Source organism: Dunckerocampus dactyliophorus, chromosome 7 (assembly GCF_027744805.1).
Source record: "Dunckerocampus dactyliophorus isolate RoL2022-P2 chromosome 7, RoL_Ddac_1.1, whole genome shotgun sequence".
NCBI lineage: Eukaryota > Metazoa > Chordata > Actinopteri > Syngnathiformes > Syngnathidae > Dunckerocampus > Dunckerocampus dactyliophorus.
Window position 1 is genome coordinate 8,422,119 of NC_072825.1, and position 27,939 is coordinate 8,450,057.

The 27,939-nt window shown below is 41.9% G+C and overlaps 1 protein-coding gene across 1 annotated transcript; it reads right to left on the minus strand.

Annotated features, from left to right (window-relative positions):
* Positions 1-77: 77 nt before the first annotated feature.
* On the minus strand, positions 78-27,814 carry atp1a3b (ATPase Na+/K+ transporting subunit alpha 3b). The gene is made up of 22 exons (XM_054782619.1): positions 27,429-27,814; positions 12,479-12,598; positions 11,018-11,077; positions 10,276-10,479; positions 10,096-10,209; positions 9,817-9,951; positions 9,600-9,717; positions 8,709-8,977; positions 8,430-8,628; positions 8,076-8,320; positions 7,803-7,995; positions 7,028-7,203; positions 6,813-6,949; positions 6,591-6,741; positions 5,230-5,398; positions 4,991-5,145; positions 4,792-4,915; positions 4,573-4,718; positions 4,364-4,494; positions 4,188-4,289; positions 1,931-2,022; positions 78-1,336 (listed from the first exon to the last, which is right to left on the minus strand). The coding sequence occupies exons 1-22, from the start codon at positions 27,432-27,434 to the stop codon at positions 1,308-1,310; spliced, it is 3,075 nt and encodes a 1,024-aa protein (XP_054638594.1). The 5' UTR covers positions 27,435-27,814; the 3' UTR covers positions 78-1,307.
* Between the last annotated feature and the right edge of the window lie 125 nt (positions 27,815-27,939).

Genomic DNA, 27,939 nt, shown 5'->3' on the forward strand with positions numbered 1-27,939 from the left:
GCCGCTTGGACCCGCCATCTTGCCCTTTCGGTCGTTTAGAGGAGTATGGGATACAGAAAGACACAGGCAGAATCAGGTTGTATTAAATGTTTCGAGATGTTTTATTATCAGTGTTGGTTTCATTTATTTGACACACATGTTCCTACTAGTTGTGGAGATTTATTTAACTTGAATGCAGCCAGCCTGAGACACATACACGCACACACACACCTGGACCAGAACCAGGGCTAGGACTCATCATCCCCACATATGACAGCACACCTACATTGAGTCTTGTTCGGTGTCTTTGCAACAATTGCTGTAACCTTTTTTTCTGAAAAAAAGAATGGGCCAAAATAACTGAATCCAAACAAAAAAAACGCTCGCAATCTCACCATCATCATAATAACAATAATGTTCTTTTATTGTTTTTCAACATAGTTTTTTTTATTGTATTTTGTTTCTTTTAAATTCAGTATAGAATTGTATAGATTTCCTAGAGCACACAGAAAGATTGGAGTTGCATTTATCAACGTTTGGTGGGTGGAATGGAGGGGAATGGTCGTACTGTAATAGTTAACAATGGTTTCACACAGTGTACACAAACGAGAGACAAACAGGGAAGGAGGAGGAAGTAGAGGAGGGAAGGACGCTTTGTTGGGCCTCACATATGTACCCCCACCCGCCCATCTTAATTAAAAAAATAAATGAACTCCCCCTAGCTGATGTATGTTAAAAAAACAAACAAACCCAGCAACAACACTGTGGCCTCAGAGAACGTGGAAAAAAGAATTGTAAAGACGACAAACACTGCTGGTCCTCCAACAAGACAGGAGATGCAGGTGGGAGTCAGTCAGTGTGAACGCTATTTCTGTATGCGGTCGGAGGACGAGCAAAGGTGATGGTGGGAGTGATGAGAGAAAAGCGAGCTGGATGGCCCTTTTCCGCCGAGCTTGAGACGCCGTGTGGTCATGCCCGTTCAAATCTACATAGACAATATGCAGCTGCCGTTTGGTAGATATTATATTGGTTTATGTACACAGCAGTGAAAGAACACATGCAAAGACTATCATAGGAGGTGACAACAAGGGATGGGTGGGGAAGGGGGGCGGGGTTTGAACGTAGAAAGTTGTAAAGGTGCTTTTGCTGTTTTTAATCTTTGGGGCAGTTGTCATGAAAATTGCTTCAAAGCGTGCTTTTTTTGTGTGTATTTAAAGGGGGAAAGAGAGGAGCGGGGCATCTGAAGTTATAAGTGGAAGGAGATGTGGTGGGAGGGAAGGATGTGGGGGTTGGGTGGGGGTCTGGGAGAAACAAGATGCTCCCAACGATCAATAGTATGTCTCCTTTTCCACCCAGCCTGCAGTGCAAAAAAAAGGACAGATACAGGTGATAGTCTTATAGTTACAATTTAAATTCAATCAATTACATTTACATTTAATCAGTTCAAATTAAATTAAATGAATTTAAATTCAATTAATTCAGAAATAATTAAAATGAATTTACACAGATTTAATTTAAAGTAATTAATTTAAATTCATTAAAATGTAATTTCAATACCGAGGTGGAAAGCACATTTACTCAATTTACTGTAATGACGTGTGCTTTTTAAAAAAAAGTCTGTATCTACGTTTACTCTAGTGCTGTACTTTGCTACATTTGAAATCTCATCCATTACAGAGTAGAAAGCATCAAAACTAAAACGGGAAGCAAGAGTAGGCAGGACGACCACCTGGTGGTAAATTCTGTTGGAAGATGATGCTTCATTGCAGTACACAGGCAACCACCCCCCAAAAAATTACTTTGAGTCCAATTCAAATCAGTTGCTTTTTTTGCTTTTGAGTTACTCTTAAACCGGAATAAGTAAACATGTGAGTACTCTTTCCACCTCTGTATAAGTATCATATAACACAAATATTAACATTATTGAAAAGTATATAAAATAACAACTCACCTCCAGGGTTCCTGCGGATGAGGAGTTTTCGAATTTCATCATAAACAAAGATGAGGAAACTGTAAGGGAATGCGCAAAACCACCAGGAAGGCCTGCAAATACACACAGAAGATACAGACGGTTCAATATACTTCATTCATTATAAAGAATCATCATCAGCACAACCTAGGAGGACAAAAAAGTGATGAAGATCTCTTTCAGTAGGTGACCATAATATTTACAGGTGTTATCTACATTACAACATGTTCATTATAATGCATTTTATTGCAATTGAGTATACAGTAATCCCTCGTTTATCACGGCTAATTCATTCTAGACCCGACTGTGGTAAGTGAATATTTGCCAAGTAGGATTCCTTCTTAATAAATGGAATATTTCCATAGTTGCAGCATCGAAAACCTGTTTACGCTTTCTGGACAGCCTTCTTTCTGCAGTTGCTGTCGTCTCATCAGTGTAACATTACTAACACCTAGTGACCAGCGTTAAATACTACATGTGTCCATGAATGAGTCTTCTGAATGCCTTCTATTTGTATTTTCATTCATTGTTGAGTTGTGTTTTCATCATTAGTTCTCCTTTGACTCTTATTTTGTATTTCTATTTCCTCTTGTGCACTGTAGTCAGCACCTATCTGGAGCTAATTAGTAAATGGTGACTATTTAGTTCAGCTGGTGTCTTGGGCTAGGCGCTGGTTGATTGTTTTGTCTTTGCTATGTTGGACGTAGACTGCAGTATGTGCTTTTGTACTTCATTCATCAACTTGCTTTACCTGTTTTCTTGGACATATTATTCTGTTTGGGCGCATATTCCAGTTCCACCTTCAGTGCTGAGTTTTGTATGCTAGCCCGAGCAACACCTCTTAGTTTTCTTTGTTACTTTGCATTTTAGTCTTTCGCTTCGCTTCGCAGACTTTTTGTAAAATAAAGCCACTATTCACTATACCTACCGTCATGTCTCCGTCCTGAAGTGACACTACAACAAACACCAGTAAAACGTGACAAATTCAGCCAATTTTATGCTTGAAAATGTTTAATGTAGGACAAGAACATGTAAAATTAAATGTGCTTTTAACAAAAACAAACAACTAATCATAGGATACAGTCAACCATAAAATAGTTTTGACACTGGTGGAAAAAAAAATATTTTATAGGCCAAAAATAGGATATAATTTGATCATTGTGCCAATTTCTTTAAATTGTTTTAGGGGTAATTTGTCAATATCACTTTGAATAAAGTCCTTCCACCTTATTCCTATTAGATGCCTGGTATTCTCTGCAGTTAACTCTTTCAAAATCAAAGACGTATTTATATGTTTTTATAATACCGAACTCCCGATCCCAAAGACTTACTTTTGCATATTTTATGTTTTTTTGCACGAGAGGTAAAAAGAGGTGATGACGCAAATGCACATGAATGGATGTCACTTTTAGAGCAGTTTTAAGCCATAAAAATGCCTTTTTTTCCAATTACCCAATACTCAAAGTGCATTTGATAAGAGCTCTCGGCATGTGAATTTGAAAGGAAAAAAACACATGACAGCAAGGAGGAAGTGCAAGAACGTGGAGAAGTGTAACATGCAGAAGGTTACGCATTGTAGGGAAATATTAATGCATGCACACGTGCACGCATGCTTGAAATGTATCTTTTAGCTGGTTTTCTCCCTTTTCTAGTTGGGAACTGATATTTTCCTGAAACTTACCTATGTTCTACTGCTGATTACTAAAGAACAGAAAAAGGTAGAAACTTTTTTTTGTTCTGATGAAAGACAGCAGTCTAATGTTTCTATTGGTAGGTTCCATGTTTATAAAGCCATAGAACATAATATTCTGTGTGTCTTGAAAAGTCAGTCAAAATCGTCTAAAATGGCCGGTAGTGAACGGGTTATCTTTTGAAAATTGGCTGGGATTGAATGAGTTAATAAAGGGCTTAAATATGTGTATATATGACTATGACAAGAAATTACTGATGATAATAAAACAATAAATAAATATGATTAAACCTCCCCGTGCTTATATGGGTTTTGGCCAGATTGACCAGTTCTGGGGTGTAGCAGTGTAGAAAATGGATGGATTAAGTAAAATGAGGAAATACGTATTCGGTATGTACTATATAACCCTTTATTGGACAGGGCTTTATTGGAGGCTTCATGTGGTAACAGCAACACAGAAATAAGGATGAATAGCTTTTACAGGGCTAGCATAAAAAGGGGGCTATAGTGTGTAGCGTGATAAAGGAGCATGGGGATTATGATACTCACTTCAGGGGGAACATCCTGAGGGCCACATCCATGCCTGGGCAGTAGGACAGGAAGGCAGCCAGGGCCGTCTCTTCAAACAGACCGAAAATCAAGATCTTGTTCCTGTTTGGGTGGAATCACAGCGTTAGACAACAGCAATTTAGCTGACATTAAGAAGAAGACATTGTTGGACTGACTTCATGCCCTGCTGGAACACAGAGTTGCGTCTAGTCTTGCAGATGATGACGTCGGCCCACTGCACCACCACAATACTGACGAAGAAGGCGGTGTGGCACGTGAACTCCACGATCTTCCTCTGCTCGTACGTCTGGAATGGAAACAGGAAGTGAGCACAAGCGAGGATATAAGAGACACCTAAAAACAGCAAACAATTGACAGTATTCACCCATTGTTGCCCATAGCTGTCCTCCAAGTCGTTGACTGCGCGGTCGTCCCAGTTGAGGCGGATGCCCACAAGGCGAGAGGGCAGGAAGCCGTTTTCGGCCAGGATGACAAAGTAGGCGAAGAAGCCACCGAGGGCCTGGATCATGCCTAAGGAACCAAAAATACTCATTTGAACATGTACTGACTTAATACCCCAAAATTCTGATGAAACTTCACCCACCAATTTGTCCGTAAGCAATGCTGATGAGGCGCTCGTTCACCAGCTTGTCCCTAAAGGGGTTCCTGGGCTGACGCTTCATGATGTCGCTCTCAGCTGCCTCATAGGCCAGGGAGATGGCGGGCACCTGAGAGAAGACGTCACAGTTATAGCATGTTATAGTGTGGAGCGGGAGGACAGAAGTAGGAGGCAGCAGAAGCACCATGTCAGTTCCCAGATCGATACAGAGGATGGTGATGGTGCCCAGTGGCAAGGGAATATTGACGATGATGAACAGGAGAAAGGGTGTGATCTCAGGGATGTTGCTGGTCAGGGTGTAGGCGATGGACTTCTTCAGGTTGTCAAAGATCAGGCGACCTGAGGGGGAGCAATGATGCCATAAATAAAAAGGTGTATGAGGAAATGACGAACACACATCAACACACTGTTAAATCTTCCCACCTTCTTCCACTCCAGTGACAATGGAGGCAAAGTTGTCATCCAACAAGATCATGTCTGCAGCTTGCTTGGACACATCAGAGCCAGAGATTCCCATGGCAACGCCGATGTCGGCCTTCTTCAGCGCAGGGGAGTCGTTTACACCGTCTCCTGTCACAGCCACAATGGCACCCTAGGAGAGCAGGGGGTGTGGGTGAGTGGGGGACGAGGACTTTTACAATGGACCACTGCCGCCATCTGCTGTCTCATACCGGTATTGCACCTGATCTGACTCAGGCCAACTTCTTTTAGCGTGTACTCACACTCCGACAGGGGTGTCCAAACATTTCTCACCCAGGGTCGCATCAGAAATACTGAAGGATGCAGGCAGCCACTTTGATACATTTTGTGCATCCAATTCAGTGTAGGTTATTGTATGCTAAGCTATCTGAAAAGCTTTGAGTTATGGGTGACAAAAGCAAATTTGTGTACAACTTCCTGTTTGCAGTTTGGCATTTCCTCCCCCGTATATTCAAGGATTTCTTTTTCTGCTTTAAATTGTACACATTTTTTTCAACAGTAACTTAAATAGACTGTAGGGGGAAACGAGTGCTGCAGCTACAACCCAGCAGAGGGCACTGTCTCACAAGTCAATGGCTTTGACAAGCCATGTTGTGTAACTGCACATTTTGTAAGTACAATACTGTATACTGTATGCCTGTTATTGTTTCTTAGTGTGGAAATCTGAATTTAAAATTGGTTTAATAACTGTAAGAGGCATAGGACTTACGGGCCGAAAATAACCCCCTGGCCGCACTTTGGACACTCCCTCTCACTTTCCTGGGCCCCACTGGCCTGTGCTCACATTATGCATTCAAGCTCCGGCTCTTTGCTTGACCCATCACTTCTACTCCGTTGTAAAGCTGTAATTTCAATGGCTTTGTTGTTTATTTCCAGTTTTATTTTGAGTTGTTCAGATTTTTTTTTTTACAGTGCAAGGTGGCAGCTGTCATTAATTACTTGAGAGAACGGTGGTCGCATTTTTTAAATGACACATCTTTATTCCGCACAGAAATGTAGTCACGGGTGAGTGACTTTTGGATTATTTTGAGTCACTGTTTATATTTCTATTATGAAAAGTGTCAATTATCATTAAAACATGCCAGGAGTGATTGCATCACAGTCATTGCATGACTTAGCTAAGTTGAGTGTGCTTGAATTGTGCCGTACTGTGCCCTATGCCACCGATTCCAATCCTGTCAAAGGAGGGAAAGTGTGCCAAACTGGAGCATGGATCAGAGTCCGGACTTTAGGTGTGAGTGCACTCTATTTACAAAGCTTTGAAAAATAACAAAAAACAATACATCTAGTAATATTATCCAAACCTGTCTCTGGCAGCCCTCCACGATGATAAGTTTCTGCTGTGGCGAGGTTCTGGCGAAGACAATTTCAGTGTGGTTTCTCAAAATGTCGTCCATCTGATCCTGAGAGAGATCCTTCAGGTCGGTGCCATGGATCACGCACGCCTTGGCATCCCTACAAAAATACAGAAGCAGTGTTATGGAGTTTTAAAGCATGTGCACATACAAAACAGTAATTTGACTTACCTGGGATTGACCTGGCTGACGGGGATGTTGAGACGAGCAGCAATGTCCTCCACTGTCTCATTGCCCTCAGAGATGATGCCCACTCCTTTGGCGATGGCCTTGGCTGTGATCGGATGGTCTCCAGTGACCATAATGACCTGAAAAAGCAGACACCGTGAAGAAACCCTGCTTCACTTGTGGAGTCTTTAGCTGTGGTTGTTTTAGGAGATGCCCACCTTGATGCCAGCAGATCGACATTTGCCCACAGCATCAGGCACTGCAGCACGGGGAGGGTCGATCATGGACATGAGACCAATGAAACAAAGGTTGTCTGTCTGGAAGTTGACATCATCCGTGTCGAAGGCAAAGCCCTTGGGGTACTGGTCCTCTGGAAGCATCAAGTGGCAAAAACCTGCATGGAAAAACATGTATGAAATTTGACAATATTTTAATGATTTAAACGCATTTTTATTTTTACAATTATTTGCATACATAATAATAATAATAATAATACCACCAATTAATATGATTTCAAATAAAATGTGTAATATACTTTATCTTTGGCAGTACCTCTGAATAAAATAAAAATACATTTGAATAATATTTAAAATAAAATATATGCACAATATTGCACTGAGTAATTAGGTGTGGAATTAAACATTAAATAAATATTAAATAGACACAACCATTAAAACTAGAATCGCCTGGTTGTAGATAACCATGATGTATCCCACCAGACATCCTCAACTGTAATTATTTTGTAATTGGACTATTAAGTAGCATAAACCATACTGAGGTTTCAAGTCTCCTGAGTGACACTGAATGTATGAGGGAAAAAAACAACATAATGAAAATTAAAGGAAGATACAATTTTTGGTATGCTTTGAGATCTCATATTATACATACTATAAATCAACAAATACTTTCAAAAAACACTTTAAATGTCTTCATCTGATACAGCAAAAGATTTGATAATATTCCATCCAGTCTCCAACATCCATCCGTCCTTACCCAATACTCTCTCTCCCAGCCCTCCCAGCTCCATGTAGGCATTCTGGAAGGCCTCCTTCATCTCCTCATCCATAGGCTGCTCTTTGCCCTGCAGCATGATGGTGGAGCAGCGGTCCAGGATCCTCTCAGGGGCTCCCTTCATCACCAGCAGGTAGCGGTTGTCATTGGGGTCTTCTGTCTCGTGCACTGAGAGCTACAGGAGGAGAAGTTCAAGTTAAAATGAGAGCCTTGCTTTCAAGTGTGAAACATCAACAGTCTGCATATATGACTTACTTGGTATTTGTTGGTGGAGTTAAAAGGGATCTCAGCCACCTTCTTGTTCTTCTCCCTCATCATCCTGACTGAGCCGCATGACAACTCGATGCACTTGAGCAGGGCCGACTCCGAGGCGTCTCCCGCCACGTCGCGTTTGAGGATGGCCACCGACTCTTGTCCCGCCTTGAACTGAGCGCGGTTGCACAAAGAGGCGATACGGGCCAGAGACTGCCATGTCACCGAGCTCTTGTCGAACGAGGCACCTGGAGGAAGAAGTAACGTCATCAATTAATTTCTAACAACCAAACCCTTGCAGCGTGCACATATGTCGTGCAGCAGCGCCTGACCCCCGTTGACTCTCTCCACACTGACCAGATTGGTCCTCCGTGGTGTCAGCCTCGTGGATCTGGTTGTCGAACCACATGTGGGCCACGGTCATCCTGTTCTGGGTCAGGGTACCTGTCTTGTCGGAGCAGATGGTGGAGGTGGAGCCCAGAGTCTCCACGGCCTCCAAATTCTTCACCAAACAGTTCTTTTTTGCCATACGCTTGGCAGTCAGGGTCAGACAGACCTGGATACATCACGTGGATCAGACTCAAGACACTAACAGCTTAAAAATGCTTAAATGACAGCAGAATGATTCCTACTTACAGTGACAGTAGCCAGCAGACCTTCAGGCACATTAGCCACAATGATACCAATGAGGAAGATGACAGCCTCCAGCCAGCTGTAGCCCAGAATGAGGGCCAAGATGAAGAAGGTGACGCCCAGGAAGACGGCCACGCCGGTGATGATGTGGATGAAGTGTTCAATCTCCTTGGCGATGGGAGTTTTGCCCGTCTCCAGGCCAGAGGTTAGAGTAGCAATGCGACCCATGACAGTACGGTCTCCGGTGCAGATGACAATGCCACGTGCTGTGCCTGGTTTGGGAGAGGATGGAAAATCAGAGTTGTTCATTTCAGTTGTACTTTTTTGTCAGGCTTTTTCCCAATGCAGCACTACCCTTGGTGTTCCACTTCAAAAGAGTACAGTGGGAAAATGCAAAAACCCTGCCGCATTGAATGCATCAGTCAGAAATGGATGCCCCGCGACCCGACTCGGATAAGCGGTAGAAGATGGATGGATGGATGGAAGTGCAGAGCTACAGCGTATACGTAAAAAGTGGATAAAGTGCACAATAGTGCTTCTTGGAGAAAGGTGTGGACAAACACAGCTCATTAGTATTAAAGACACAGAAACACAAAACAGCATGTTCTGAGTAAGGCTTACTAAAAACACTGTCTCATAGTCTCGATTCTGACACACATCAAACTGTAGGACCTCTGAGACAATAAGGATCTATTTCAAGAGAGTATATTTGTCCAAGAAGAGACTGAGGGCAGCAAGAAAACAGGCTACTGCAGCAAAGTGGAGACTGTGGCGTACTATACAGTACTACTGTTTCACTAATGAGTGCAATGTCGAATAAGCATTAACTAGAAACAAAGTATTGTTTTACAACAAATTATGCAATTTCAAAGAGACATATTGATAATAACACACCTTCCACACAGTTGGTGGAGAAAAAAGCCACGTTTCGGGTCTCCAAGGGGTTGTCATGGGTACAGTCGGGTGACCTGCTCTGAGGCTCTGATTCGCCTGTTAGGGAGGAGTTGTCCACCTATTAACGGGAAGGAAGGAAAAAATGAGAAAGAACATTCAAGAGTTTGTTTGGTCTTGTTTAACGACAATTCTGTGGCTCCCACGCCCGCCTTTTCACCTTGCAGCCATGTGCTGAAACAACTCGAATGTCTGCAGGGATCCTGTCTCCTCCCTTCACTTCAATCAGATCTCCAGCCACCACTTCTTCTGCGTTGATCTGCACCTTCTCGCCCTCTCGGATCACCAACGCTTGCTGTGGAGGATAGATGAAAAAAAAAACACACTGAAAAAGACAAATAAACCCTGCGGGCCTTAACTGACATTTGTTTTGTTAAAAACGAGTAAAGGCGGTATGTGTGTGTGGGATATCTGCTTTCACATGGGTGGAACGCATTACCTGAGGCACCATGTTCTTGAAAGACTCCATGATTTTGGAGCTCTTGGCCTCTTGAAAATACGAGAAGCAACCGGTAATGATGACGACAGCTGTGAGCACAATACCTAGGTACAACTACACAGATCACACATGTTAGAGGCTGAGGTCATTTTGCTGTGATATGGATCCATGTGTGCTCACGTTGTCTCCCGCAGGGTCGTCTTCAGTGGCCGCCTGGATGGCGTAGGCCAGGAAGCAGAGGATGGCGCCAATCCAAAGCAGGATGGAGAAGCCGCCAAAGAGCTGGCGACAAAACTTGACCCACTCCGGGGTGGTGGGAGGCGGGGTGAGTGCGTTGGGGCCATCCCTGAGCAGGACCTCTGCTGCTTTGGCATTGGTCAGTCCCTGGAGGGATAAGCAGCAAAAAAACAAAGACATATTAAACATTACATTTAAACAACCATAACATTATGTTACACAACATTGATTTCCTTAATTTTGGAGGCTCTGAGATTGTCCAATACTTACATATGAAACTGAACTTATTCACCAATTTTATCTACCTCTGCAAAAATCTCAGCCACTGTCCCCATTTGCTCTGCCAGACTGACTACTAGCAATTGAGCTAAGGCTAAAGCTAAAGCTAGCCGGAGCAAAGAGCCAGGCAGCGGCCTGCTGTTAGCGCTTATGAGCAGTGAAAAGAGCAAAGCTACTACGAGGAAAATAATGGGTCACTTCATGGCATTGGACGACCAGCCATTTTCGGTCGTTGTGCACTTTATTTTTGGTGCGCACCTTATTTTTGGTAAGAGGCTCAAATCAGGTCTGCAGTGTAACCTGTTGTGCAAGTTTTGTTTTGTTTTTTTTGCTTGTGTACTGGATGGTCAGCAATCAATTGAACAATTATTACTCCATCTAGTGGTGAACTGTAAGAAAAATTTACCTGGACAATGTCAGTCTGGTATTTCCTGCATACTTCCTCTACGGACATCTTGTGTTCCGTCTGTAAAGGAGGGAAAAAAAAACAAGAATAAAAACATGCAAATTCAAATAATAATTACATCTGGAGTAAGCCTAACAGTTGTGCATGCAAGGAAAACTATTTGTCCACTTTAACATAAGGATTTTTTTCTTTTATGGTAATGGTAATAGTTTTATTTGTTTCAACACGGTGAACAATTACAATGACGTACATCACAATTGCAACTGTCCCAAAAGAAGTAGGAAGAAGCCGAGCTTCGTTAGTCCTACCCCTTCTCCAACTCTCAGCAATTACTGTCTGTTGGCATATTACCATTTAATTAGCTCTTGGACTTGATTCAAGCTAAGAATGGACTCCATGCATGCAGTTCACCTGAGGGACACCCGAGTATCATGGCAGCCAGTCTGCTTGTCGCACTGCGATGTGGCGACTTCCTGCTACAAAGTCTCTTACCAGCAAAGAAACACAACTTTTCATTCTGAATGAGAGACTTTCAGTTCTCTTCAACAGCGTTCAAGTTGTTTGACAAGAGGATATGACAGTCAGTCACACCCTTTGTTTAATAAAAAAAAAATTACTGACAGAACTAGATTATTATAGCAGTTTTACTTTCTCACTTGTGTTTACCAGTGTCATTAGGCAGTACGCACCAGAAACACAATTGGTTCTAAGCATGTGCAGAAATAGTCTACACCCGGTTGGCCTATTTTTCGGCAGGCACATGTTAGTTAGGGATCTTCACCATCCGTCGATCTATTTTAGTTATTAAGATTTGACAAATTACAAAATAATCAATCTTTTATTTTTCTTAGATCATATCCATGGTGCAAGTGGGTAAATTGTAAGCCTTCTTTTCTTGGTTCCATAAATAAATCCATTTAGGTATTTTTCGCCACTGAAAAAATACAGACTAAAGCATTTGCTAGAAGGATACTGTATGTTTGGATGGATGGTATTTCTCCGTTTAGAAAAAAAACAAACAAACTTGAGCTGAATCTTCAAGATGAATCCATCATTACACTCTGCTTATGGTTGTTTACATTCAAATGTAACTGTGTTTTATTGTATTTAATAATGCTCGTAACGTTTACGTCTGCGCTACGTGCATTGCATAACTTTTTACATAGCTCAGTCTTGGTGGATGTCATCAGATGATAGAAACATCCGCATGCTAACAAACTCTTAATAAGAGTCACTCATAATATATTACATATATGAAGTATGGTTACTGACCATTTACTGTATGTTCATACATTTAAAAAATAACTATCACAGCACGTGACGTCACAGAAGCGCTGTTATAAACATTTGCTAAAGGAGGAAGTGACGTAAGCCTCGCACATGTGCAGGACCAATTGTATTTCCCGTATGTATTGCATAAACACTCTGTATTGAAAAAGTAAGAGGATGCTTTTTACTCACAATGGGCACTTCCTTCTTCAGGTCATCCATATCCTTGGTCGCCGCCCCCTTCTTCTTCTTGGGGGATCGGTCATCTTTGTCCTGTGTGGTGGCAACGCGGTAACTGTCTGACCGGCCATACTACAGACACACACACATGTTTTATACATGCCTTTCAACTAGAACCTGAACAAATGCAGCGGAACCTCCAAAGGCAACAAAAAGATGCAACTTTTGTTGCATCTTTTTGGAAAAATATGCCTCAAAATGCAAACAAAAGCACATATGTCGGTAAATCTTGTGAGTCCGCAGCTTAAAGATCGCTTCGACAAGTATGTTTTGCTTTTTGTTCAGCATTTTTTGTACAGATCGATGATAGGACACATACTATGACGACCATAAAACAGGAAATGGATATGTCTGGCTGCTCGGTATAACATGAGGAATACAATTAATGAAATACCAGTTACATACACTTAATTACTATACACTAAACAGCAGCACACTAGACACACCCCACTGGGTGACTCCTTGCTGGTCCCTCTTAGTTTTTTCACACTTGCACACAGGTTAAAATAGTTACAATTGTGCAAACATGGCCTGTATAGTCAATAACAGTTTTATGATGTCGACAGTTGAGCCTGAAACAAGATAATTCACCATTTTCAGCTTTTTGGAAGTCAACCGGCATCATGGAACGGATTGTGTTAGACTTTGGAGGTTCTACTGTAGTAGCTTGTGTCCCTTTTTCTCAGAAATACTGCATATATATTATATATGATAATTAGCGCTATATGCAAATATAGCCCATATCATACATCATCAGTCTTGCTAATAACAGTACATCATGCAGCCCCTGAGAAGCAGTCTTGAGAAGTACATTGAGTTCGACCACAATTAATGTCCATTAACAATGGGGATTGGAAAGGGGCTTTCATTAGACAACATTATCATAAGAAACGGCAGACACTAAGAACGCTTATAAAAGAGTGGGCCTGAGGTCTGATGTACTTGATCACCATTGATCAAATAGTTCCTGCATATAACAACAGCCTGATGGACATTAGAACAAGCGCTCTTTAATTAGCATAAAAAAAAGAGTGTTGTTAGTGTTTCATTCTGTTTGTGTTCAAAGTCGGGTCCTTGTACCATTTGTTGTTTTTTATTGGCATATTCTATGAGTGTAACAGTACATATTCATTTTTTGGTACGGAACATTTGGTATGGCACAGAGAGGTACCACACAAAACACATTAAGTGATGGATGGGGAGTGGAACTGCCTTGCGATATTGTAACGTGTCTATTTGTAAACAAATACAATGTAGCCCAGCCTTTAACGAGCAGGAATCATGGCTAGCAATAGTGCCAAGAAGAAGCCAGAGTGTGAAAACCCTCTTCCGTAGTAAAGTCTCCTGTCTGGAAACACTTGGCCTTCCTGATGAAATACGTAAATGGACAGTGGATAAGACGAAAGCAGTGTGCCTCCGTTGGTCAGTAGATGGGGAACGGGGCTACAAGCCGGAACTATTAATGCTTCACTTCAGCCAATAAAGGACTTTCAGTTTGTAAAAATAAAATAATTCACCCTCTTCAAACTCTTACTGTTGCAGTTGTCTGCATCGTTGCACTTTCCTAAAACAAAACATTGTAAACTATTACATATTTTCTTATTATTATTTGCATTTTTTTGCACATTTTTATCCTTAAAGCTGTTTACACAAAAGCTAAGCAGTTTTATGCTTTGCATTTTATTCCCCTAATGACCCCAACCGTGACCTTAAAAACAAGGTACGTACCAAACAGTGAGTGGTGTGGAGTCAGGGCCAGCAAAGCCTTCTCTGCAGGTCTTACCACTATCAGAAGCACTGGCCTACATTTACAACTTAAACTTGTAGCATGTCTTTAGGCTGCACTGCTTCCTGTACGTGTTTGCGTATGTTGGATTTTTTTGTCCAATCAGGATTCAGCTATTTGTTGCCATGTCAATGTAATCTGTCCAGGTCCTTCAGAGTTGGCCCCGATGTTGCTTACACTATATTAGCAACTGGGCTGTTTCTTTAACCAATCAGATTTCAAATTCATTCCTCATGGGGCCAGCTAGCAGGCGCAAAGTAACGTCAGCATTTTTCCGTCCTCTCATTGGTAGATATTGGACAGCCTATGCATAACCCTCAAGAGTTACCTAGTGCACATGAACGCCTCATCACATTAACAGCGCAGAGCTTAATCAACAATGTTCCGACAAAAAAAGGAGACAGACACAGTGCTGTTTGTTGTTTATATGAACAAAAAAAATGAGTTTATATTTTATGCAAGCCAGCCAAGGAAAGGGTGTTCGCCACATCTACTGGACGTCTTCGAGACCAGCGCATACAAGTGGTTAGTATGCTGTATTTTATTTATTTGATGTTTTTGTCATGTTATTAGATAAATATTGATTCTGAACTGCTCCAGGTGTTCTAGTGTAGGGGTTTGGAGTCTGGAGTTGTTTAGAGACGATGTATTAAAAGATAAAGGGTTAACTGGGTTTCTTGCTTTTAGTAATAATGGTACAAATCCCCAATTTCAAATTCAACGCATTGTTATGCTGCATTTTTGTATAGTACTGATGGTTTGCATAATCGTGATGTGGTGATATTAAGAGGTGGATTAAGTCCCGATTGAAGGCCTAGGTACAAAATGCACCGCCAACCACTGCAATGTATACCGTTACACCCCTAGAGTATTCTAAAAAATACAAGCACAAGCATTGGAGCATTATGAAGGAGGATTAGGTTCACACTGACAAGACGGGGGGAAAAAAAGGTCTGAAAAAGGTTTGGACACCCCTGCTGTAAAGTAAAAACTGCAATTTTTTGGAATTTTGCCTATCATCCACAATTCTTATGTGAGACACGAACACATACTGTATGTCTTTCTCTTTTCTGTGCGGTAAAAATATAAAAGATAAAAGATATAAAAACAGCTCATTCATTACTGCACGTAATGGGAAACACTTATTCCGCCTATAAATCCTTCTGAAAAGACTCCAAAAAGCGCCTACAATGCTCCATTTGGGTCGAATGTGACGTGCATATTAACCAAGCTACATCGACATTGTTATTATTAACACTGTTGCGCTGGTCGAACTACGCGACTGACGCATTGACACCTTGCCACACCACACTAGTGACTAGCTTCACCACACACTCACTTGCAGCACGTCAGCGCCGCGCTCACAATGCCTCAGGCCACTACCAAAAAGGTAAGGCTACAAATTTGAGCTGCTGCCACTGTTGCTGTGTTTATACAAGTATTTTGGAGTTTGGTTTCTATGTTGCTACGTGAAATGAATGTGCTGAGGAAGAAGTTCCGGTAATGCGTAAAAGGACCAAAATACAGCAAAATACCGTATCACATGTTATCATGAATGTACCTGTTACTACATGGTTACAGCATATATATAACCATAAAACCTTGTTGGAGGTTGTTGGTATTTTAATAGCGGCCTTTGTAGGCGGCATAGGTGTGTCCCATTATGTGCCGTAATGGGCTGTCTCTTTTTATCTGTTTTTATACCTTTAGAGAACACAGAAAAGAGAAAGACATGTGTTCATGTCTCACATAAGGATTGTGGATGATGGGCAATTTTTTTTTTTTTTACAGTGCAGTTTTCCTTTAAATGACTCTCACTTAACCATGACATCACAGGCACACACTACAGGGATAACACGAGTGCACTTGAGTCTGCTTTCTGCTATGCTGCAGTGCAGCTTCATTCCTTCATTCCTTTCGTGCTTTAAGAAACCGACTTCCGTTGCTGGAGCAGACGTGAGTGGCCTATTAATAACTTACATTTTTCACAGTGCTGCACTTTATCATCCAGTGTAAACGGCAGCCTGTCATCAAGGGCAGCGTGACCACCGGGGGGGGAAGGAGGGTGTGTGATCAATGCAAGAAGTCCCTCATCACAAGGTTAGAGGAAGAACTGAATAGACCTACCCATTGGTGACCAATCAATACAGTCCGATATACACAGATGACTGGAAGCATGAGTTTGTAAGAGCTAACCTGTGATTAAAATGATAATCAATGATAACAACTGTCATAGAGGATTTGGGGAATCAAACAAGAAGAGAATGATGTTTTGGAGAAGAAGTGGCTGCGTAGTTTGTCTTCTCACGCAACTGGGTAAAGCTGCTGTCAACTGGCACGCAAATGACCACAAACGACACAATGAGCAGTAGTTGTACGTCTATTAAAGAGCAGCTCTCTTCCTCAAACATCATGGACGCCCAAACCACACCCAAACAAACACTCAAAAAAAAAAAACAAATATTAACACTTTGCTTCACCACTAATGGGACCTGTGTGAGAAGCTCAAGTGAAATTAGGTCTATAGGTACAAGACTTGACTTTCTGGTTGTGGCGTCAATCGAAAAAAGATTGACGACAATTCCCACTCAAAGCACAAAACCATAGCCTTTGTCTGTGTGCGTCTGGGCCGGAGGGAGCATGTCAGCACGGAGGGAGTGGCCTGACATATATGTATGGTTCTCACACACACACACACACACACACATATATATAAACAACCTGCGGCTTGCTAAGCGACTGTAGGGCAGGTGTGTAAACGTCAGCAAGACCAAACAAGCCTTGTGAAGACAAGAATGATGCAGTGGAAAAGTACTTTTGTGTGTGCTTCATGCGATTGTGAAAGTGTGCAGGGCTGGTGTGCATTATCGACATGACTAATCAGAAGCGCATGAATGGCGCTTCTACTTGTATATGTCTAGGCGCCAAATGAGGAGAGGAACTGCCTTTCATTCATGCTTTAAATACTGTAGGTTCTCTAGCACGTTGACATGTTAAATCTAAAGAAATACAACAGACTAGAACTACAGCATACCGTACACATTTAAAGATACCGACCACCTGTACACCTCAACAAGACTCATGCATTACTCAAAAAATAAGAAAAATCATACAAAAAATCTAATCTAAAATCTAACAATGTTAACAGAAGTAAAAAAAAAAAAAAAAAAGCATGGCTTTGCAGCTAAATTTGATGGTGCAGTCCAACTCCACCCTTTGACAACAGTAATGTGGAAATACGTTTGTGTTCCACTTGTTGCCACTCACACTCTGGCTGAGGTAAAAATGCTCAGGTTTGATTGATGTCGTCTGGGAGGTAATTATTTTACAGAGTGTTCATTATCGTTTGCACATGCACGTGACAAACTCACATGCAACTTCAGCTCACTTCAGCAGAGACGGTGAACAACCATACAATCGGCCATGGAACTTAATGACATAGGAAAGTGGTATTGCTCAGTACAATATGAGCAACATAACAACAGGGCATTTTTATTTGATGCCACTGCAGAATAATTAATTTAAGAGAACCAGTGATATACGGCAGAAGAGGAAAAGTGTACGCCAGACATGGAAAAATTACTGTGACAGAAGCGGCATAGAAAATGGATGGATGGATAGCAAAGTGGTACACATGTCATACTCTTGACCGCTCAGTAATACAATTAACACCAATGACGTACAAACAACATGGCGTACAATTCACTGTAGCAAACATTTGTTAACGTGACCAGCCTGACTAGTATGAAAAGGACCAGAGAAACTTGAAAACAAATGGCACATTAGTTCGTTTTCCTTAGGGTGACCATATTCTGATTAACAGGACATCTGGCCCGACAATGAGATTCTCAAATATGACTTAGAACTTCAGTCCATTTCAACTATGCCTCCTCTGTACAGATAGAAAATTGTTATATTACACAATATCATCTGTAGCCAAAAAGAAATTCTGATTCAGTTTACTGAACATGTATAATGATGCCCAAAATAATATATCTGATTAAAAATAACTTTAAAATCTCTGGAATTAAATAATGATAGAAATGATAAAATAATAGCTCTCTTTTCAAGTCTTACTGGACAAATAACTAATAATATGAAATATTAGCTATATTAATAAATCTTTAACAAAAGTAGCTCTCAAAAACTTGATTGCAATTATGTAAATAAAAGAAGATATTACACGACAGCCTGCTCAGGGAGTACGTCACGTGCAGCTGAGTGCCCTAATGCTGGTTAATTTAATGGAAAAACAAAACAATGAAAACCAGGACATTTTCCATCACTTTCTAAAAAAAAACCCAGCATGTCCAGGAAGACAGGTCGCTTTGTCACCCCAGTTTTACTTTAATTTTATTATAGCAAGCGAATGCTAGCATAAGTACGTCCTTCCATGATGACAAGCAAATGGCCCCGCAGGTTTCAAGACCGTTTTATTTTTTTTACAGTGTTACTACTAAAGTTTTACATTTTTACACTTCTATGACTGTAAATAGTATATTGTTATGATGATGATGATGATGGTGGTGGCCACAGTTTGACTCAGGAACAGATTATTTCTATTTCCTTTTCATTAAACATTTCCCACTGGCTAGGGTCCATTTTGACTAAAGTTACCAAATATGGTTAGAATAAATACCTTTGCATGTATAGTTCCTGTGACATAATGTGGGCCTGTTCGGAACGTGAAGAGCGAAGCAGAGTGGAATGTGAAGGAGGCTGCTGACAGACAGGAGTGGACACATGGAAGTTGAGACTTCAGTGGGAGGTGAGAAGCTTGGCCAGATAAAGAGTGAAACAAAGCAGGTGGTGGCGCTGGAAGGTGGGGGGAGGTGGAGGTCTACTTGTTACATGTCAACCCCCCAAAAAGCTTCCAATTAGTTATTGACCAACAATCTTTGTCCGCTAGCATTTGACCTGCACTGACCCCACTCCAACAGCTTGCACAACCCTCCACTTCAGGTGTGTGTCATCTGAAGAGTGAGTTACAGCATTGTGTCCATGTGGGTTCACAAGTGCAGCATTGTTTTGCGATTAGTCATCATCCGTTGTGCGAGTGTGTGTGTGTGAGACGAGGCGAGAAGACATTGTGTTGAGAATGTTAAGTGAATGAAGCATCATGGCTGCGCTTACCTAACTTTCCCGAAAGACAAAAAAAAAACACCCAGCTACCACCCACTACTACTATGACTAAACTACGCCATTTAACGCCTAGTAAATATAACACAATATTAGGGACAGGAGTACCAGTATCAATACACCAGGATGCTGTGCCTTTTTTTTTATACAGTAATCACCATGCTGTGTCAACACGAGGAGTAAAAGCATGTTTTTTTTCCATCCCGTCCTGTCCTTTTATTAGGTAAGACAGGCTTCTCCAATTCTTTGGCGCTCATTATTGCAACCTTGAATGACAAAAGTCATGTTTTAAGCTGATGATGCATGCAGAAATTGGGCGAGTATATTTGCTGTTAGAGAGTAAATTATGCTGATTTTACCATAAATTACAATTGCAACACATTGATGGCATCAATTTGGTGGAAACATGTTTGATTTGCTACTTAAACATGCACATAAAATCTACAGTAATGGCTATAAAAACATGTTCAATATGAATAATTTGTGATATGTTGATAAAAAAATACTACAGTACCTTCTCTCTGGCATTTGAGAGTCGACGTACTCAGTGACAACTCAACTCACAGTGACAGTAGGTACAAATAACTTTGGTCTTGTCGAGAGAGAAATCTGCCAGGGCTTTGAAGCTAAACGTACCCTTTAAAATACTCTTTTCTTTGTCCATTTGTGCTTCATATTTGTTGCCGTTTGTGGCTCACATTAACTGCCACAAGGCTGCGTTTCCTGTGTGGGCCGAGGGTCAAACAGGACTTGTGCACGTTAATCACACGTCAAAAAAAATAGTGCCGCTAAACCTGGACAGCCCTAATTTTTACGTATGCTTAATGTTCCAGAAGACACTTTCTTGGGGTTTTTGTTATTTCAGTATCATATGCAGTCTTGGGAAAAATTATTAGACCTTGTTTCTTCAGTTTCTTGTTCATTTTAGTCCCTGATCCAACTAAAGGTACATTTGTTTGGACAAATATGACTCATAAGAGTTACATTTTTTGGAAGAACAATGCCATAGCTACTTATGTAAGAACTTGTGATTTTGGCTATCAAGAAAACCGTGGAAACATCTAGATATCATATACTGTATATCTCGTAGATTAAACTCTTATGAGCCATTTTTGTTGTCATTATTATATTTGTCCAAATAAATGTACATTTAGTTGTGTCAGGCATTAAAATGAACAAGAAACTGATGAAACTAGGGTGGTCTAATATTTTTTTCCATGATTGTATTTTTCAATATGGAGCTACTGTATGCACTACTCCTGAACTGCTGCACACAAAAGGGTAAAAATTACTGTGCTGCCTGTGCTATTATGGCCGCTATCAACCAAAACATCTTTGCAGGGGCACAGTCAGGATTTGGTTTGTTTTGGTATTAGTTTATTTGAACATGAGGTTACAATGGAATACATCTCATAAATCATCAGGATTTAGCAACTAATTGGTCAAAAGTCACTGATCATTTGTCAAATGCTTATAAAACTATCCATATTACATTTGTGCTTTGTTTTGCAATAGTTTTTCAGAAATTCCGACCCCAATTAAATATGAAAACTGCACTTTTGGAATTTTGCCCATCATCCACATGTCTTATGCGAGACATGAACACGCGTCTTTCTCTTCTGTGCGTTCTAAAGATATAAAATCAGATAAAAAGAGACAGCTCATTACTGCATATAATGGGACACACCTAGGCCGCCGACAAAGACCGCTATTAAAACACCTCCAAAAACCTCCAACAAGGTTTTCTATCCATGCTGTAACCATGTAGTAACAGGTACATTCATGATAACATGGAATACTTACAGTATTTTGACGGATTTTGGTCCTTTTAAGCATTACAGGAACTTCCTTCCTGGGCGCATTGATTTCACATAGCAACATAGAAGCGAACACCTACACCTAGCGTTAACTGTTCCAAACTCAAAAATAAAAACAGCAGCAGTTACAGAAGCTGCAATATGTAGCGTTACGTTTTGGTAATGGCTTGAGGCATTGGGAGTGAGGCGAATGTGTGAAGCTAGTAGCTAGCCGGTGTGGTGTGGCAAGGTGTCAATACACCAGTAACGTAGTTTGATCAGCGTAACAATGTTAATAGTAACAATGTTGCTGTAGCTTAGTTAAATGCACATCACATTATATGTAAATGGATCGTTGTTGCTGCTTTTTGGAGTTTTTTTCAGAAGGGTTTTTAGGCAGAATAAGTGCTTCCCATATTGTGCATTCTTAGCTAAGTCTGTTTTTATATCTTTAGAATGCACAGAAATGTGAAAGACTTGTGTGTTCATGTCGCACATAAGGATTGTGGATGATGGGCAAAATTCTAAAAAAAAGTGTACCTACCTCACCTCATATTGTCTAAATCATCTTCACATAGTGTGAATTTAACAAACATCAAAGTGTGTCTGTGCCCAGCTGACCGGCACACGTCTCTCTTTGTAATGAAATGCGCCCCTTTTGTTGTTCCAAGGGGAGGAAACAGAGCCCTGTAGCTGGAATTACAGAAGCTGCAGCAGGCCCACTCAGAGAAAACAGACGTATGTATCCACACACACAACTCAGAACCAATGTAACATTCGGTACAATACAGAGGCGTGCCGCGTTCCCACACGGAACACATTAAGTGAGGGTCGGGAAGTGCAGCTGCTTCGCGATACAGTCACACGTGTACCCCATAAACAGCTTTTGGCTAGCCATGGCTATCAACAGTGCCAAGGACAAGCCAGAGCTGGAAAACCCTCTTTCGCCATTAAAGGGATAGTTTGGATTTTTTGACATGAAGTTGTATGACATCCCCATCAGCAATGGATTATATCAACAGCGACTCACTATTTTGTGCAAGAAGTATGTTTGGACGGCAGGTAACCATGGCGACCAACACAGACACTGAAAGGGTCCCCTGCTGGGATGCGAGACAAGTAATAATTGATGCATGTGTAAGTGGACACTGTGTTCCTTGCTGTACAGAGTTGGAGGCATGTGTGAGTGCTTGCGGAGGTGAGTCATTGTGCTGGCTATAGTGCGTATGTTCAGCATCTGTGCACGCATTGCGACAGAGCGAGAGATGGGGGAGGGATGAAAGATCACTTTTAAGATGCAAATCCACTCTAAAATGCTGAGTGACAAGCCCGCATTTTCAGTTAGGTTTCACTTGAGTACACGCATGAACGATATCGAGAGAAATCGCCCTCACACAAGCCCTGAGAAAACACACCAGATGCCCACTGACTTGGTGCTGAACTGGATTTTTCTCAACTTCCCCTTTTAAATCTCATAAATCAGGAACACCTGAAACAGGAAGTAGTTTTTTCACAAAGGACAAGGTGTTTTGTACTACTGTATACTGAGGAAATATTTTGTAGAGAGAAAACACCTTTTATTTTCACTTCCTCTGCACCGACCATGTGTCACTAACACATTTTTAAGTTGGGGTTTTTTACGTGGTGCATGTATCACACCTAAAACTTCAAGACAGAGCCTTAGATTTATTAGGTATTCATGGGAAAGCATCATAATGTCAGGATTACAGTATATTAAAAACATGTGGTTATACTGGAAATCAATCCGACCAAATTGGTCCAGAAGGTAAAGAATGCAGGCTTATGTGCAAATTAGATCATGGGATTTTAAAATTAAAATGGCAAAATACAAATCCTGGTCAAATTTCATACAATTAGCCACAAAACTGACCAATATACATACTGACAATCAAATAAGCAGAATCTACTTGTTTGGTGCCCCAGGGTGCCTTGAAGGTTAAATCACAATAACTGGGGAAAATTAACAATTCCATTCATTCAATTAATTATATGTTATTGATGACAATAGTGTAATAATATTGCCTGAAAGCGTTCTCCTCCTCTTGAAAGCAAACTAGAGTGAATCAACAGCGCCTCAGCTGGTTACCAGACACAGTTATCATAAATGCTTCAATTAATTCCTTTATTCACTAATTAACTGCCAGGGTCTCTTAATTAGTTGCAGGTCAAAAAACATTGGGACTAACAGCTGTAGGCTGTTAGTCTGGAGGTGGCTGTAGGCAACCTCCCGACTAAGTTTTTTTTTAATAACTCCATAAGATGGCTGTAGCTCTATTTGATGTATCATAAGTGGTCAGCATCCTGTAGCTGTATCTATCTCTGCATGTACTTTAAAATGTGGCAAATGTGTGAAACTAATGTTTCCAATTAACTCATCAGCGCTACTCATCAGTGAACTCATCAGTGTTGCTGCTTTGTTGTGCAATACCGTATACTATATACCGTATACTATGTGGTCAAAGAGAGGTATGTTTTTTGCCCTTTCCACTTTCTCACGCACTCCAAATCATTAAGTTAAAAACATTAAGATATTATATACAATGAGCTTTCGTATTTCATTGTTAGTGGTGTTCACTGTGGTTTATGGACTATTATGTTATTATTGTGCCTGTTATGAGTTAAATAATTTTTAAATAATAAAAGCCTGTCGTTGGCGATCAAGTCTGTTGCGTGTTACTAGTGACATCTAGTGGCCAGTGTAAACTAATGTTCATCAACATCTTGTATTGCCTTAAACTGTATTTGTGTTTTAGTTAATTTTATGCTTGAAAATGCTTAATTTAGGCCAAGAATATGTAACAGTTGCTTAAATATGCATTTTTTTAAAACTAAATAGTAGTCAACCACGAAATATCGATCATTTATTGATTTTTGAAAAACCATGATAGAGTGAGGAAGTGATGTTGAAACCTTGATGGTGCGAGGGATGACTGTATTTGTATAATATCCTATGGTGAGAAATTGCTGTAAAAAAAATCTGATTTTGTTGCAATTTTAATGTTCTACTGTACTGTACTAGTTTTACTTAACACTTAAATATTTTGGGCATATTAACACGCCCTGTAAGTATATTTGTATACTGTCGGTTAAAATAAGTTCTAGAGAAGAGAATTTTCTCCATCTGTTGACATGCTCCTGTTAGTGTGTGTGTGTGTGTAAGTGGAGGATGCCATTGCACGCATGTGTAACCTTTCAAGGTCATCAGGCCATCTGCTGTTCCTTGCAGCAGGATGTCGGTTTTCTGGGACGCAGCAGGGGGTCTCAAAGTAGGGCCGTTGGGATTAGCGAAACAGTGGATTAGCCCACTGTGCAAAGTGTTTATTTATGCCGCTCTTCCGATGCTTAACACATATATTTCAATAAGGACTATTTACCTGTCAGAGAAGTTCACCATGTCCAAGATGAATGAACACAAACAAACTCATGATTAGGATCTGAATACCTTGCTTGGTCGTCTGTTCATCCATCCACGTACTACTGTCCGCCCACTAGTCAGGACCTATGCTGTACCTTGCATGTCTGCGCGTCTGAAGAGTAGCATTGCAAAACTGGCCTTTTTGGAGGTTGGAGTAAACGTGGCATCCCACCACACTGTGTGTGTGCGAATTAGAGGGCACATAAGGACTCATCGGTCACACACAAATTGTGCAGATGTGCACGGCTACCGATCCGCTGAACTGCTGCCAAATCAGCACTTACATATCAGAAAGCTGTTAGTGCACTGGAATTCCTTTGAAACAAAAAACTACAGCATGGCGTCGCTTGCTGTCTCACCGTGTGTTTGCCCCATTCAAACAAAGTGACACGCAAACATCTCCAGGACAACACCTTGAATCATGTCCTTGTTGTCAGGCAACCTAACCCTTCTGTCATTGTACCAGTGGCCACGACCGCCGGCACTGCGTCTTCTCCACCGTCACCTCCTTTAAAGTAAAGCTTGAGAGGAAAGTGACAACACTGACCTTTACGTTTTATTCGCATTACGTAAGAACACTGTTAGCATGGATGCTAACTGCAGCAATTTTCTGCTGAGCAAACTAAGAAATCCTGATTGTCCTTCAGCAGTGCTGCCTTCAAGGACAATGCCCTGATTACAGTGGATTTTTATTGATCCAGGAACCCTCCAGAGGTGTGATGAAGATGTCAAGGGTCGTCAGCTTGACCTTAATTGACCCCTAGGCCGCAGGGATAAAAGAGCTACGACGCTGCATGATTGTGCTATTGGAACACTTTCTGTGTGGTTCTGGTGGTCCAGTGCGGCAGGTGCAGTGGGGAGGGATGTGTAGCACTCTGCACCAAAGCGAGGGCTGGGCTTCTGCAGAGGCCGCATGCAGCCGTCGCTTATACAAGTGCACCCCCTTTCACTATAATGCACATTACCTTGCTCGCCACATTTATACACTAAAAGCAGCCATAATGACCTTCTGACAACGCTTATCCTCCATTTCCCCACCTATCTCCACAACCACACCCCATGAAGATCAGCCACCTGACCCCGTCCCCCCGTCCCATCTGTCTCTCTGATTAACCATCCCACAATGCATTGCGAGGAGGAAACAGGAGCTGTGGTAATGTGAGCCTCTGGGTCATTATCCTGTAACAGGATATACAGCCGGAGAGCCCTCCTCCCTCTTTCCATGCGCATTGTAAATCCCTCTTGCTACACCTTGTGTCCTTCCTCACTCTCCCAACACCCCCATGATGCATCCATGTCCTGTACGTCAAGGTGAAAAGGCGGCGTGCGCTTCTAGCATCCACCAGTCACTATCTTTCTTTTTGACACATGCACAATAAGCTTTGCTCCATCGCATCGCTGCATCTCGACCTAACTGTGTGCATCCTGGCTCCAGCCTATCACGGCACTTTGCTGGGAATTTCCACGGAACAGGCCCCGCCCCCACTTTGACGCAGCAGGCACGTTGCATGCGATGCCCCCTGCGGCCTTGGGGAAAGGACAGCTGGCAAGTCACTGCACAGTGCACCACCACAGTGAATTTGGTAAGTGTATGAGGACACAAAATCATGCACAACAGTGATGCACATGACCTTTAAGGGAAAACACCCTTCAAGGGTATTCATATGCTTTTCCACAATTTCAACCTTTCTTTTCACTCTACATCTGTGCTTGCTTGACCACAGTTGCACACATAAGCACCTTTTTTTCAACACTCGCACCCACTTTTGACGCAGAAGCCTGTCACCTCCCTTTGCAGGGGACACTGCAGCAGGGATGCTGCATCCAGGGGACCCCGTCGGCTGCCTGGTGTCACTGCAATGACGCCGACTCTCTGCGGACAGTGGCCTTTCTTGTCTGCAGCGTCACACTATTGATGCAGTGGTGCACACTTGCATCTGCATCTTGACTTCATTTGCATATGATTTCCCTCCCCCCCCCCCTTATATGCATCTCAATGGTACGGACCCATCATTTATTTTTGCACACACTCTTTAATCCGTACTGTGTGTGTGTAAATGTATTCACTTGTTAGCGATTAGCGCGTCTCTGTTATGTCACAAATTAAAGAGGAAATAAGCTCGTGAGGCGCTTATTCCCGGTAACCGCATTATGACGCATGGGTCACGGAGGGTGCCGAGGATGAGACGACAGAGAAGCGGGCACTGCAGTCGGGCTTGTGCATCAGGAAGAAGGGGGTTACGGTGGTCAAATGAGCGTTTTACTGCAAATGATGGGTGGAAATGTGTCTCTAATGCACCCCCTCACCCCCAGTATAAACGGACTAGGGCCTACCTAAATGGTTGGCAAGGTTATAGGGAAAACACTCAGAGGACACAGGATTAGTCTTCTTTGGGGAGACTTGAGCGACATTTTCCACCGTGAGTCATTGCAAGCTAATAATAACACAGCAATCCGCCAATAAAATGGCACAAGTGTTGTGGCCACCATCAGTTTTGTCGCAGTCTTCCTTGAGGCAGTTCCGCATTACATGGCAATGCCACTCACAAGATAGGGATTTCCGCTTAAGGAATGGGAAAATGACATCATGGCTCATGTCGAGTCGAGGCCCCCCCCCCGGCTTCTTCTTCCACCATCACCCTTTCATTTTCTCGTTATAGAGCCAGGACTATTTCGCAACGCTTCTCGGGCTCGCTTCAGGTGGGCGTTAAAAGTTACTAATGGTCGCTGCTTATTATTACTTACCCCCATGTTGGCGCAGTCACTCTTCTCCTCCACTCAGGTGATGCTTGAGAGGTGTGGACGACCCCAACTCGCTTTCTTGTGGTGAGGGAGAAAGGTAAAACACAGAAAAAAGGAGGGGAAAAATGGTAGGCTGGCTTTAAAGACGAGAAGTGCGTCACTCAAAGTTTCACAAATTAAAGAATCTCTGACTGACTAAAATTAAAGCCTGTTTCCTCACCCCCAGTGGGTTTTTTAAAATAAACGTCGCGGTGTAAAGCGGGGCATCACGTTGTGATGTATCCCTCGCCCGAAAAGACCGGAGTAAATAACTAACTAGCCGCACTACCCCCCCTCCTGGCCGCAGTACTCCTCTCCTCTGCACTCCGCTTGAGAAAGAGGCACCGCCTCTAAGCGAATGGCTTAACCGGCTTGTCAGTTTACATACGCCCTGCCCACAACAACCGGCTCCACCAATAGACAACCCTCTTTCTTCCACGCTCGCCCAGCTAACCAACCGTGATTTGGAGCGTCT